General features: G+C 30.2%; 1 protein-coding gene across 2 annotated transcripts in view; it reads right to left on the minus strand.

Moving 5' to 3' along the window:
* Positions 1-87: 87 nt before the first annotated feature.
* LOC105120956 (mitochondrial inner membrane protein OXA1-like) overlaps positions 88-15,173 on the minus strand; it is a 20,157-nt gene continuing 5,071 nt past the window's right edge. Inside the window, exons 1-10 of one of the 2 annotated variants that reach the window (XM_011019406.1) lie at positions 5,999-6,082; positions 5,450-5,890; positions 5,283-5,373; positions 2,923-2,970; positions 2,368-2,426; positions 1,831-1,906; positions 1,601-1,732; positions 1,204-1,311; positions 866-920; positions 88-714 (exon numbers count right to left, since the gene is read on the minus strand). In XM_011019406.1, the coding sequence (XP_011017708.1) occupies positions 449-714; positions 866-920; positions 1,204-1,311; positions 1,601-1,732; positions 1,831-1,906; positions 2,368-2,426; positions 2,923-2,970; positions 5,283-5,373; positions 5,450-5,877 (1,263 nt within the window). In that variant the 5' untranslated portion in view covers positions 5,878-5,890; positions 5,999-6,082 and the 3' untranslated portion in view covers positions 88-448. Of the gene's footprint in view, positions 715-865; positions 921-1,203; positions 1,312-1,600; positions 1,733-1,830; positions 1,907-2,367; positions 2,427-2,922; positions 2,971-5,282; positions 5,374-5,449; positions 5,891-5,998; positions 6,083-15,173 lie in introns of those variants that run through there. The other variant, XM_011019407.1, reaches the window with a different exon arrangement.

Consider the following 15,173-nt stretch of genomic DNA (forward strand, 5'->3'; position numbering starts at 1 on the left):
TTGATGCATCTCTAGGCTCAAGTCAAGAGAATAATAAAGTATGGGAGCTTCTTAGCACAGGCTGGCATCATCAGGACTCGGAGAATTTCAGTAACTGGACTAATTGTTTGTCATTTCATGATCTACAGATACAACAGAAAATGAGCTTCACTAAATAAAACAATGTCCTGATGCTTTTCATCTTCCTTGAAATCCATGAACTACAGGAAGATTTCACCGAGCCATATTATGGCTTGGAATGCTAGAGAGAAGAAAAATCGGGTATGATAGCATAGTATTTTGCACATCAAAATTGCAACACAGTTTATTGAAGTAACAAGGGCTGAATCTAGCCACAAAACAATATATGAATCATGAATAGCTAATATTACACTGACTTGAGAACTTCACTAGCAGTCAATCCTCATCTGCAGTAACAAAGATGATTTGATCTTAATGAGAAACCATTTCACCTCTTCTTATTTTTCTTTCTTCCCTTCACTTCTTTCTCTAGACTTCTTATCCTTTTAGTGATTACTGAAGATGAAGACTTTTTATGCTCAAAAAGCTTTGGTGGTTCAATGGGAAGGGATAGGGTAGGTTCCTTTCTGGCTGTTGAGAGTTGTTTGATTGCTGAAAACAGATCAAAGGAAGATGATTTTGCAGCAGTGGTTGGTGGTGCCACAGGTACTTTTGGAACACCCAAGAATTCTTTTACCCCAGGAGCTTTGAGCACTGAAGCACAAGTGGAGAATTAGGTAACGAACAGGGTTAAAGTGAAAATCCGACCAAAATAATGTCAAAAAACAAGTTCTTCACTGATCTTTGAAGATTGCACAGAAGCTTTTTGAATAAAAAAAAAGATCTGGAAAGTTGGAAAACTCACCAAGCCCATATGTAAGTGAAAACAAGTTTGATGTAATCCAATAACAAAATATAGCCTGCCAAGACAAACGAGAAATTCATCATGAACTTAATCATACAAGTCATTTCTCAATCTCTAAATAAGGGAAGGCAGGGAGGAAGGTGAATCATAATGGGAGCCAGACTGGAAGGGCAGGGATGAGATGGGTGGGGCTGCAGAGCCTAAAACCACTACTTTTCCCTGGAAACTCATTTATACCCCATTACTAAAAGAAAATCTCAACTTCAAGATGCTGATGCAGTAAAAAACTTAAATATGACCTCATAATCCCTTGTACTTGTAAGTGATCATAAAATAACCTTTGGAAAACTCATAGTCAAAGGAACTGAAGCAGCAGCAAGGGCCCTTGAAACGTTTTTCATGGTGCCGGCAGCAGGATTTCCTTCCATTCCTTCTTGCGTGTTGCACTGCAGAATAGCACAGATTAGTCAACTCAACAACAAAAACCAAAACAGTAGAATAAGATTGAAGCAGTTTTGCAGATTTTTTTTTTCCTTTCTTTTTTGACAGAACAACAAAAAATAACCAAGTAGCAGAATAGCACAGATTAGTCAACTCAACAACAAAAACCAAAACAGTAGAATAAGATTGAAGCAGTTTTGCAGATTTCTTTTTTTCCTTTCTTTTTTGACAGAACAACAAAAAATAACCAAGCACTAAAACATAACCACCTTATTGGATAGAACAAGGATCTACCTCTACTGTTATCAAGAAAGTTAATGCTGTCAAAACTGGAAAGATGTATAAATCATCTGCAGTTGTGAGGTCAACGAACCAGAATGCTCCACCACTTTTAAAGGATGGCACTTTTTCTGCCATGTTTGTAATCTGGGGGGAACATTGTCATGACATATAGAATGTGAGGATCAAATATAAACGAAGAATTACTCATTTGAAGTGTATTTATGAATCGAAGTTTAGCTTACAGCAAGGAAAAAGCTGATGAAGACAGGAGCTTGAATAAAGAGCCCCTTCAGTGGAGTAAATGGACTCACACCATGTCTGCAATTTGTAAGTCAGAATGAACTAAATTTTCCAGGGAAATTGACAGCCATGAAGGGGAGAATTATACTGTCTAAAAACTTGGCCTACTTATAGTAATCAAGCTTCCATGAAGATACATTATAGCATTATGAAAAGCAAAAAGGAATGAAGAGGTGAAAACCTCATCCTGAAAAGAAAGTGCATATGATCCTCTCTAAGCAGGACTAATTATATAGCAATTTCGTAATATACTATCTTCTTCAGCAACATTACATGAAATATATGAAAGCACTTGAATGACACCATGTGTCCAAGTCATCCAAGGAGGTTCACATGGCGTGACTATTCGAATACTAGCATGGTCAGAATGGACTTCTATATAGATCACAACTTCGATCATGGTATTTCCTTTGTTTAAGAAACTAAATGTCATGAAACAATCAATACTTCCCCTAAAAGCAAATGGAAGAGTTTCTTACTCCTTAAACAGCTTCTTCATTTCTTTTTGACCTTCAGAAACAGCAGTGGGGTCCATACCCTGAGATAGAGACAGAGATAGTGCCAACATGATAGATGAAAGCATTCTGAAAACAAGAAATGGATTATATAGTAGAGTGACCGCAGGCTACATCAACCTTTTGGTGCATTGTCATATGCATGCTATCACTAGAAAACAATCAAGTTTTATTCACATACAAAACTAGGATGAACACAGGCCAACCAAAAAGTTCCCCAACTCTAAACCAAGGAGATTTTGTCACAGTTGGCTATCTTGCCCTTTTGTTTCATGTTATCCCCTTTTGATATGGCCATTCCATATAGAGAACCAGGAAAACCACCCACTTACAGGAACCTAGATTTACATCCAAAATGACGAAGCATAACATCTAAAGCAAGTCAAACTTGTATTTCTGATAACCAGTAGGGAAATGCACCAGTAAAAGTAACATAACATAGAAAAAGGGGGCTACAGGCACATAAAACAGAGCAAGGTCAACAGAGCAAGGATTGATAAAACCATCAGTGAGCAATACCTGGCGTTCCACCCTTTGCTTAACCTCCTCTAATTGTGGTCTTACGATCTGCAGAATACACATAAATCCATATGAGATGAAAGCATATAAACTCTGAATTTTTACTTTCCATACACCAAGAGAAAAATAAAAGATCTTTGTGGAGGGTTAAGAAAGTTGCACCAAGTCATGTAGTAGCAGGAGCAAAAACCATGTGCAAATTCAGGTATGCAATGCACTTCAATGTTCTACTCACCGGATTGCACAAGTGATTTAATGATAAATACAAAATATTCATATATTTTTATTCCTCTTGCATTTTGCTTTTAATGTGTTTTAAGCTTATTTGAACTTATTAAAAGTTATTTTATGGGTTTGGCATGCCTAAAAGATTTCGTGAATTAATTGCCAAAAAAGATTAGAAACTTTGTTTCAAAAAAGATAAGAATGAAACGTGGGCTTCATCTTAGTTGAAATACACATATCAAACTTTCTAGAAAAACATTATGGGCAAAAATCCGAGTTTGTTTGGACCTCTAAATAGAATTGCAAAAATTGAGCCTAAATCCTACTTGTGGCAGGATTCTCTGTTCACACACTAAACATTCAAACAAGCATATCTTCAGCCTTGGATATCAAAATCATGAGCCTTAGATATCAAAATCATGCATTTCAAAAGCCCATATTCATTTACACATTGAGGCCTACAACTTTTATGAAGGGCTCTAGGTCAGAAAAAATCTTTTTCAATACAAAAATCCTGATGAAAGCTGAAGGACAAGTTTTATCTCCTAAACTGACAGTGTGGAAATCTTATCATTAAGAAGAAATCTGATGGGATTAGAGAGATTTTATCTACAACCTTTAATCTCCTAATCTTTAGCCTTGATATCTTATCATGAAAGCTACCCATTGGAATACCCAAAAAAAGGGAGATCGTTAGGTGCGAAGTTCCCTTTTGGTGGCTGGAAATTCCTAGAGGATGAGGAAATAATTCTTGAGGTGAGATTCAAGGGGAATAGAATTCATCTCCATTAGTAGCTGTGAGAAGTAACAGCGTCACTGTAATTCTTTCATGTTTGAGTACTTATTCATCCTAGTTTAAGAATTTGCTATTGATTTTTGTTCATGTTAATTGAATTGTTTTGAAATAACATATATGCTTTCTAATTTCTTTCAATCCATGATTGTTGTTAGGGACAAGAATTAGAAGCAAAAGGAATTAATGTGATTGCTGCAACTTTCAATTTAATTTATTAGGGAGGAATAAGCCAAGTAAAATTGTTCAAACTTTTAAACGGTTGCTTAGAATAAGGTTTGCAATCGTTTCTCCTTAAGCTATTACCAAGTGAACAAAAATTGCTTTTCAATATTAAATTCACTTGATGGTAATAAATTGATTAGAAAGTTTGTTATAATTAATTTACTGATAACCTTTACAATTTCCCTTAGCTTTATGTGATATCAAAATTATTTACTTGAATTGAAAGAATATTTATTTTACTTCTATGATCAACAAATTTATAGGAACGTATGTGTAAACCCTTAAAATGAGTTAGCAACATATCGATTTATCATTTTTATCTTCATAATTTTGTTTTTTTTTATTTTTTATTCAATTCCTCCCATACGGTTTTTTTTTCTTTCAACATCTTGTAAGAAGATTTAGTATAATTTTCCTTGGTTTCAACCTGATTTTCACAATTATACTACAAAATATATTGTATTTTGTGATAGTAAAATCAGAATTAAATTTGGGAGGTTTTCAACACCGACCATTTAACAATCACAATCAATTTCACATCATTGTTTCTAGAGAGGAAACTTAATCTTCTAAAATGCTACAGCATAACCAACATCATAGAAGATTATAAGCTAAAAACTGAAAAATTCAAGCGATGAAAAGCAAGCAGAAGGTGAGTGTACAGATGCCAACTGGGATTCAAAAGCACAAAAACCTCGAAAATGTTCACAATTTTAAAGCTTTAACTCCACATAGCATTTCACAACAATTAAAAAAAAGAGGATTTTTTCAACAATTAAAAATGTAGGATTTTTTTTTTTTTTTTGAGAAACATCCAAAAGCACCAAACCACGAAGAATTTAACGAGCTTGAGAGCCTACCTTCAGTTGAAATTTCTAAAAGCACAATTCTTTTCGCATGAAATATCAATCGATATATCAGGCAGATTCTTACAAATGTAACTCCAAAACATTTCTACAGGAGAAAAACACCATCCTTAACTCACCGAGCAAACAAGCAGAACATAATGACACCAACCCCAACATGCATACAAATAATGTGCGCGCGCGCGCATCAATTAAAAAAAATGTAAAAATTAAAACATTCAAATTACTCCGTAATATCTGAGTAAACTTACACTGAGTTTGGAGGTAGCTTTCAACTGATTTATCAAGAGAGGAAGCGTAAAGCTTCTTATAAGCAATGTAGTCACAACTATCGAAGCCCACCTATTAAAATTAAAAAAAAAAAACTTAAATTCTCAATTTTTAACTATTAATAAAAATTAACTGTTTGAGTACCAACCAATTGAATCCAGTAAAATTATGAACAGCATCAATCGCATGCTGAAGAACCGCAACGGGTAAGAAAGAATCCGCAGCAGCTATCGCAACCTCATTCACAGCAGGAGCCGCCATATCCATCACCACATCAATATTCTCCGCCGCGGAAGTGGTGGGGGGGGGAGACATGTGGCGCACTAAACACGCGCCGGCGAAGTGTGTGTGATTTGGTTCGCGAAGAAGAGAGCCGAAAGAAGCGGTTGGAGCAGTGTAGAAGGATCTTTGAGGAAAGCAATTAGTGGGAGTGATTGCTGGTTTTGCGGAGTGATTAAGTTGTTCTTGGTTTTTCTCCTTCTGGTGGTGGTCGTCGAGGAGGATGTATGTGAAACGCGGATAATATTGTCGTTTCAAGATGGTCGATCGACTCGAGAGACTTCGCATGTAAGCCATTTTGGTGGAGCTCCTTTAGAATTAATAAGAACAAATTAGATAATAAGGTATTGGATAGAGAACAAATTAGATAATAAGGTATTGGATAGAGAATAAATTAGGAATTTTGAGGGTTGATTACCTGTTGAGAGCTTCTGGGTTTTAGGTTAGAGAAAGAGAGGGGAGGTCAGGGGAGGGGAGATGGAGAGGGTTTAGGAGGTTTTGATTCTGTGAGGCTGGTCTGGGCTGGACTAGGATGGTATGGGCCTATGAGAATTTGAGAGAGTTTAGGATATTAGACAATGGGCCCTTTGTTTCTAGTCCAGTTTTAGACCATTTACTGGCCTTTTCTTAGTCCAGTAGGTGAAAAAGTGGAGATTTCATTTGTGTCCGAACACGGTTGGGCGTGGAGGGATGTGGATAAAAATACTTGATTTATTTGGATACAGTGACGGAGGTGACATCATCTAATCTCCCTCTCTCTCTCTCTCTCTCTCCCCCTCTCTCTCTCTACATACATACATACATACATACATTTTTTTTAAGACTTTTTTTATTAATTTTTTTTTAAGATTGTAAGATTTTTATTGCCTCTGTATATTATTTTTATTCGATGAAATTGATAAAATATATGTGTGTATCTCTAAATATTTGACTTTGAAAATTAAATTTTTTATTTGCGTATATAAAAGTTAGAAGGTTAGGAGATCTTTATAAAAATAGAGATGGAAAGTGCATTTTTCATCTCTATAAAATTTCACTGTAATCTCTTATATTGTACATATAATTTTATTTTAGTTTATAAAGTCTGGTTAAATTATAATCTAATAAAATTGTTTTGGTTTTATCTATAAATGACTTGTTAAGCAAAAATAGTACATACCCAAAACTTATCAATAAAAGAAAATATATATTTTTTTATAAAGTTTTATCATGACTTCATCAATAGCATTCTTTATAAGAAAATAAACAAAAAAAAATTACTCATTCTCTTTCAACTTATGCGAAAACTTTTCATGGCTGATGAGATCTAATACATGGAAAAGTAATTGATCCTCTAACAAGGACTTCGATTCCCTTAAGTATTCAACAACTCTCTTAATAAATGCAAGCACTAAAAACCATTGTTCGAACCATACAAAAATAGTTTCGCTCTTTTTAGTACAGCTAATAAAAAACCAATCCACAATACTAGATGCATAAAAATAATTCCAATTTCAAGAAAAAATTGGACAAAACAACTTGCCTAATAGGCACTATACTCCAACTCTTCAAATTAGTCAAAACTCATTAACATATCTAATTCACAAATGTAGTTATTTCTATCGTTTTTCTTTTGAATCTTAATCTTTTTATTTGCATGTTTCCTAACATAGAAACTCTGGGCACGACATACAGGAGACCACACCAAATCCAACTCATTCACACCATTTTGACAAAGTGGAAGAGTCTTTACTTTATCATAATGTATTCAATAACCAAGTCAGTGGGTTTGGTTAAAAAGCGAAAATCATCCACGATGATAATTTGGTATTTTGTCTTGGAGGGGAGGGAATATGGGTGGCTATTATATGCATTATGATGATGGATGATTCATAGTGATAGAAACAAAATGGTAGATGCCTTTGTTAGAAAAAGGTAGTATGGGTGACTATCTTCGGTGCAACAAATTTAAGGACTATTTTATGTACTTTATAGATGGACATATTAGGGTGATGGAAACAAGACAACTATGTTGTAAATGTGGCCAACTAGCAAGCCATACAATGATGAAAGGTTAGGAATTCAAGACACCTTGACACGGAGACTGAATAAGGTGAAGAATTCGACAATCAAGCCATGTAGAGATTTGGTTAAGAAACTAGACTGAATAGATTTGGTTTGGTGTGTTATCGCGGGAAATAAGTACAGTGGTGGTATGGTATTAAGAGCGTACACTTTAACGATGAACAATTTCGGTGATTGATTACACACTGACCTTACCAGGAATTTTGTTATTTCTAAAGCCAACTTAGACAGCTATAATGGAATTTTGTTATTTCTAAAGCCAACGTAGACAACTATAATGTTATTGTAGACTCTAGAAAGCATACATAAAATGCCATAAAAGCATTTTAGAGCTAGCTACAGTGATAGGTAAATATCATGTGTAAGATTTTCCCCACAACTTTTCATGAATTTGCTAAGATATGATATAATAGATTTAAACATGGCTTCATTCTACATCTTCACAATCTTTGCATGAAGCTCATCTCTCGTTTCAACACCAACATTCATGTCAAAACAAGTACCACTAAGTTATTTTCCATAACATAATAAGGTGATGAAAACACAAGGACATATATTTAGAGATTCAACGAGAAAATACTAAACACGTAGGATTTGCTTAAACCTACCACAAACTGAAGCCCTGATATATAGAGTTTACAACTATTTTTTATAGAAAAAGTTATAAACACTCCTTGACAAAAATTTCATTAGCATTAAACATGCAATAAAAAATTAAATTATAATGAAAAAAGCTAACATGATAAAGACAATATTACCCACACTTATATACATAAAAAAGTCTTCATCACACTATTAATTTCCAACAAAAACATCCAAAAGAGCACTAAAAAGCACATTTGTAATGATCCCACTTTCAGCTTCAACTATAGCTTTGTAACCGAAATCCATAATCTTAACAAAGCAAAAAAAACTATATTCCAATTGTTGTTATTAAAAATTGATCAACTGAAATCTATTAAAACAAATATAATAAAAATAATTCAAAAGTGATACCTGCATTCTAATAAATTCAACATTTAAAAAACCTACCAGGAGAGTAAGTTATCTTTAAAGAATGATATTTCATTTGCTTGTGTACAACATAAAAAAATTATAAAAGAGATTAAGCAACAATAATATAAAAAAAGTTGAATAACTACTTTAAATATAAACTAATTTTTCCCTGCTTAAGTGTTTTTTTTATTTTAAAAACTAAGATATAAAAACTTATTGTTTAATTATTCAAGCATTCGATTGAACCTTTATATGAGGTATGTAGAGTTAGTTTCCTATAAGGATTTTTTTTGTTGTTGGTTTTGTCTAACATAGCAATTAAGTGTGTATTTGGTATTATGGTGTAAAATATTTTTTAAAAATATATTTTTACTTGAAAAATATATTAAAATAATTTTTTTTACTTTTGACATTAACAAATTAAAACCATCTAAAAACACCTACAAAAAATTAATTTTATGTTTTTTAAAATAAAAAAAAACATTTAAAAAGTATTTTAAACAATTCCTAAGATACAATCAATGTATGTGTTGTTTTAATCCAATTAGGATGGTTAATAATTAAATATATTTTTTACTATTTTAATGATTAAGTGAACGGCTCTCATAATAATTGTGAGTATTAATTGCTTAAAAAGATTATTAATAATAATTTCCTTTTGAAGTTTCTTTTATTCGATCGAAATGAGGATATAGTTCAACCTTTGTTGTTTTATTTTTCTTTTTATTTTTTTAAATTAGAAGATAAAACAGTTTGTATGTTAATTAAAAATTTCCCTCCTCGAGTAATCTTCAGGATATACTATTTAAAAGCATATATTTAAATTAGCTAAACTTTTTATCTTAAAAATGCATTTTAGCAATTAAAAGTTAGATTAAATTATCATAAAACTACCTTACTTATTTCCTGAGATTTTATTTAAAAGAAAAACCCATGCGGAAGTTAAATTTCTTGAGTTAAAAAATGTTTTAATGACAACAATAAATAGAGAGTTTTGTTTTTTATTAGATTCTTAATGCAATTGTGAATATGTTTTCATTAGAGAAGAAAGGATATTTTTAATAGCAACTCTTTAAGTTAATACAATGTTTATTTCTCTATTTTTTTCATAATAAAAAATGCTGGATTATTATCGGTACTAAAGAAATTATTTAATTCATGAATTACGAGCTTAGAGAAAAACTATTAGTGTTATACTTGAAGAAAATTATTTGTATTCTTTTTTTCTTATTATTATTATAAGAGTGATCAATTGAGAGCAAATGAACGTTTTCTTCTTCTTATTATAAGAAAACTTCTTGCCTAATGCTCCTTGATACATTTGCTTGGGCTGAAGTCTCATTTGTATAGATAGCTATCTAGCACTTGGGCTTAAGCACTTTCGGGATATAAAAACAAGGATGACGAGAACAAAAATATATTTAATTGAATTAAAAAAATAAATATATAAAATAAATCTATCTTAGAATAATTTTAAAGTAAATTTCTATATTTTCAAATTAGAAAGTACATGAAAATATGTTTTCTCTATTATATTACCTTTGTCTTTCATGCAGTAAGATAGTTAAATGCTACTTTACAAACTTGACTAAGTGTATTATCTTGTCATTTAAATAAAATTAAGGAGAGGTAACGAGAAGAAAAAATCGCATAAACACAAGTCGAGTATGATGAATTTATCCAGCACCAATAAAGAATATAGTTTCAATTCATGAAACTGACCTGAAAATGATCAAATTGGAGCAAAACAATTCACCAAATATAAGAAAAAATGTTTAATTATCATTCTCATTATAGATCCTGTTTTTTTTTTTGAAAAAATTGAAATATTTTGTTTGTTTTATTAAAAAAATATTTAAAAAATTAAAAAAAAATTTACTTTAAATTAATAATTTTTAGTGTTTTCAGATCATTTTAACATGTTGTTGTCAAAAATAATTTTTAAAAAATAAAAAAATATTATTTTAATATATTTTTTAATAAAAAATACTTTAAAAAGCATTATTGTTATTCTTAGACCCTATTTATTTTTATGTTTCTTAAAAAAATATTTTTATTTTAAATTAATATTTTATTATTATTTTCTATATTATTTTAATATATTAATATTAAAAATAATTTTTAAAAATAAAAAATATTTTTTTAATAACTGAATTGCCTTTGATGCTCACCGTACACATTTGCATAGAATTCAAATTAATTACACGTTTCTTGGTATCCGTGAGACATTGATTGGCCATTAGTTGACGATGACTTTTTTTTATTTAATTACAGTGAAAGAAACTTGAACTCGAAATCTTTTAGAAAAACCAATAATAATTAAGATGTGACTCGTTAAAATAATTAAAAATGAGATTTAATAATTTTCCTGTGATTTGTTCCTCTTTAGATGTCCATCTGGGACAGTGTGTCAACTGAAATTTTAAATTTTTTTGTATATATCTCATAGTTTTCCTGTTTATTTTTATGTTTTTAAAATATTTTTAAGAAATTTTTCTTATTTTTTTTATTTTTATTAATATATTTTTAGTATTTTTAAATTATTTTGATGTATTAATATTAAAAATAATTTTTAAAAAATAAAAAAATATTATTAATATATATTTTAACATAAAATTATATTTAAAAAATAAGCAGAACCAAACATTCAAATAAACCTACAAAGTGAAGTAAAATAGTATTTCACCGGGATGAAACCATAAAAAATCTCCCGGTGAAGGTTCACAGAAGTCACTGCAAACCCTAAAATAATTCCAAAGATTTAATAGTGATGGCGAGTTTTTCTTTGTTTAATTTCTAGGTAGGGCAATAAAAATGCAATTTCAGTCTTCAGCTCTGATTGGATTGAACATGAACAGCGAAACCTAATTGAAATCTCTAGTATTAATTAAACTACGAATCACACATAGTCTCGGGGGACCAAATGTCCATACACTTTCTCCAGCATACATCTTGTTAGCTAATCCAGGCACTAAGCTGGTCTTCAAACCCTAGGACACTGGAGAACTATCCTTTTTCCATATCATATGAATGGACATTAATTCAAAACCAAATTAATTTCCAGGATGTTGCTGTACGTACGGTTGAATACTTGATGAATTTCTTGAAGTTTTGCCTAGATAAATTCCAAGCATGAGCTCAGATAGCCATCGTCAGAGGACTTAAATCACTTGGTGCACGTCTTTATGTTGAAGAATTGGATTTTTTCTTCAAAGTCTTTCTTTTCGATTCTCGGTAAAACGTGAGTTAATTAACTAAAATCCCATCTTTTCCATTGATTTTACGAATTTAAGCTGTTTAACAGTATCTTCAAACAATATATAACAAAACCTGGCTTTGTTATATATGATAATTATGATCTTAATTATAATTCTTAAACTCTAATATTACAATACTAGAGAAATAAATAGAAACAATTGTGATATTTTCTGAAAAGCTCTTGATTCAATATTTTTATTTAAAAAAAAGGCCCATAAAATATCCCAATCTAATTCAAACGCAACTCAGTAAATTACAGGATAGAAAAAGAAATTTCAAGCTAGGCATTTAACAAGTTCAAACATTTTCAAAACCTTGACTTCATTTATCCATGGGCTGTAAAGATGTCAGGAATATATATTTCGAATCATTTTCGATGTAGGGTCACTGTACATTTTCTGTGTTAATTACCTAGCGTACGTCCTGGAAATTAAAGCGTGCCTGCCTTGCATGTGTTTTCTACACTATTTTTGTATTTATAGTACTATTTTCGGTTTCCCGCTGGCTTACACAGAAAGAGCCCCATTTTCCACGTACCGACATAAGCAGCTGCTATGTGCAGAGAGGGACAGTGTTTAAATTGTATTTTTTTTAATTTAAATTTTTTATTTAAAATTATTTTAATATCCAATATGAAAAAATAATTTTATAAAAATATATAAAAAATATTATTTCAATTCATTTCCAATCAAAAATTTATTTAACCTGCAAATCACTATCATACTTATTTTCCATATGCCCCCTCGAGGAAGTTGCTGTTCTAACCCCACTTGCCAAGTAGCTCTCGTAATAAGATATAAAGAGAGGATATACACTGGATTCGAACAGGATAGACGAGAAAGAAAGCTAGTGGGGGGGACATCAGCCCTGCATATACTTGACGTTTTGGCAAAAACAGGTACGTGCATTTATGTTATATCTTTCCCCTATTAAAAGGGTAGTCGTAATTTTCATGTTATAATTTCCGCCCTTCACTGACGAGGTATAGTCCTCTTTGGTTGTCGTTCGGTGTCGAATGTCGATGGTAGAAAGTGTCAATTTTGCTTGCTAAGTGTAGAGCAATGGAGTCATTAGTAGCGTTAGTTTAATGCCTCCAAAGAAAAGCATCATATACTTCTTTTGATAATGAAGACTCCAAGAGGAGAAGTAGTCTAGGGTTTCATTTCCTGTATTTTTTTTTGTAGTGGGTTCCCTTGAAATAGCGAGAGATTAATAATACTTAATGGAGGGGGCAAAACGAAGTTAATTTCATTTTTAGAGAAGCCACTTCCTGCATCTTTGAAAAATTACCACTTAGGGGTGATTTTGAAAACTTCTAAGACTTTAGGGGGCCATGGGCCTTCCTAATTAACCTCGTTTAGTCATTGCTCTGAAAAGACACAACTATGACTTCGTCGCTCGGTAATCTTCATTCATTATTTAAATATATTAATATTTAAAAAATATATATTATTTTAATATTTTATTAAATTAAAAATATTTTAAAAAACAATAGCAAATAATACACCTGCCTTGTCTCTGTCACAATAGTTCAAGCTTGCAATCAAGAAATTGGAGGGAAGGTGAGTGGAAGGACCTGCCTGTGACCACCTGCGGATATATCTTCCTTGTCAGGTGGGGTAGAGGGAGATAGTGAATGTTATATTTATATATTTCAAAAATAAAATTATTTTTTATTTTATTATAAATTATTTTTTATGTTTTTAAATTATTTTAATATACTAATATTAAAAATAAATTTTAATTTTTTAATTTTAATTTATTTTCAAATAAAAAAATACTTTAAAAAATTATTATTATAACAAAACTAAATTAACCCCAAAAGTTTTTTTTTCTTGTCTCCATGTCAATGCTAATGCTAGGATGGTAGATGGCTATTTATATAACTATTTATTGTTTGTTTATGTGTTTTTAAATAATATAATTTTTTTAAATTAATAATTTTTGGTATTTTAAAATTATTTTAATGTGTTAATATTAAAAACAATTTTTTAAAATAAAAAATATTTTAAATTTAAATAATCTTAAAAATACGACAACATTTATCCCTGTTATTCCACGAGATTCTGAGACAATGGGAACCTGTATCGAGGATATGTTTTTTTTCCAGGTCAACTCTCGCCCTTCATTTCGTCATTTCCTCTTTTCTTGCCACCGTTTCCATCCATCATTTTGTACGAAATATTACCTTATTATTTTCCTACAGTTACATTCAATTTTTAAATAATTTTTTTTATTTTTAAAAAATTATTTTTAATTTCAAAAATAATTTAAAAATATATTAATTTATTTTAAAATTTTTTAAAATTTTTAAAACATAAATACAAACAAAAATAGAATGTATTTTGAGATTTTAATAACTAAAATTTTTATTTTCAAAAAATATTATTTGTTTTAATATTTTTAAATTATTTTAATGTATTGAAATTAAAAATATTTTTTAAAAAAAATATATTTTAATGTTATTTAAAAAAAAATTAAAAATAATCATTACCGTATAACAAACACAATCACAGTGTTTTGCCTTCCCTGTGAGGCAATATCATGATCTTCCACGACTCATCAATGCGATGTCTAGCTGACTCCAAACGCAAAGGCATGCCTTATGTCTTGATATACTTGGAAAAAGATTGTTCAAGTGGACTTGGTGGTTCATGTTTGATAGCTTCAACTTATAGAAAATACACGATGGGATTAATTTATTACCTTTGATCATGTACGTGGAACACAAATAAAACTGGAAAATAAAATAAAATGAAATTTAAAAATAAAAACATATAATTTTAACATATTTTTAAATAAAAAACACTTGAAAAGCAATATTTATTACACTCTTCTAGACAATAAACTAAATCTTTACTAATCCCAACTCTAGAATTATTGCCCAGCTATATTAATTTAGTAACAATATTTTGTTATTTATTAAATTAATTTTAAAAAATCAACATATTGTTTCTATGTAATAAATATTACATCTTGATCGTTTTTTTATTGTAAAGTTGTTTAACTTATTCTAAAATTCAGGTAATAAGTTGACTATGTTGGTCTATTTAATATAGAATGATATTATTTTTTAAAAAATAAAATTATAATAATTTTTCTTTAATTTTTTAATAAAATCAAATTTGATCACTAATCAAATTTAAACAAGATAATTTTCATTTAATTTCATTTCAATTCCAACTAAAGATATGTCAAAAATACAATTTTAATTTAAAAACTTAAGCTCTATTAGTAAAATTTCAAGATATAATTTATATTATTTTATAATATAT

Source organism: Populus euphratica, unplaced genomic scaffold (genome assembly GCF_000495115.2).
Source record: "Populus euphratica unplaced genomic scaffold, PopEup_1.0 scaffold31.1, whole genome shotgun sequence".
Classification (NCBI taxonomy): Eukaryota; Viridiplantae; Streptophyta; class Magnoliopsida; order Malpighiales; family Salicaceae; genus Populus; species Populus euphratica.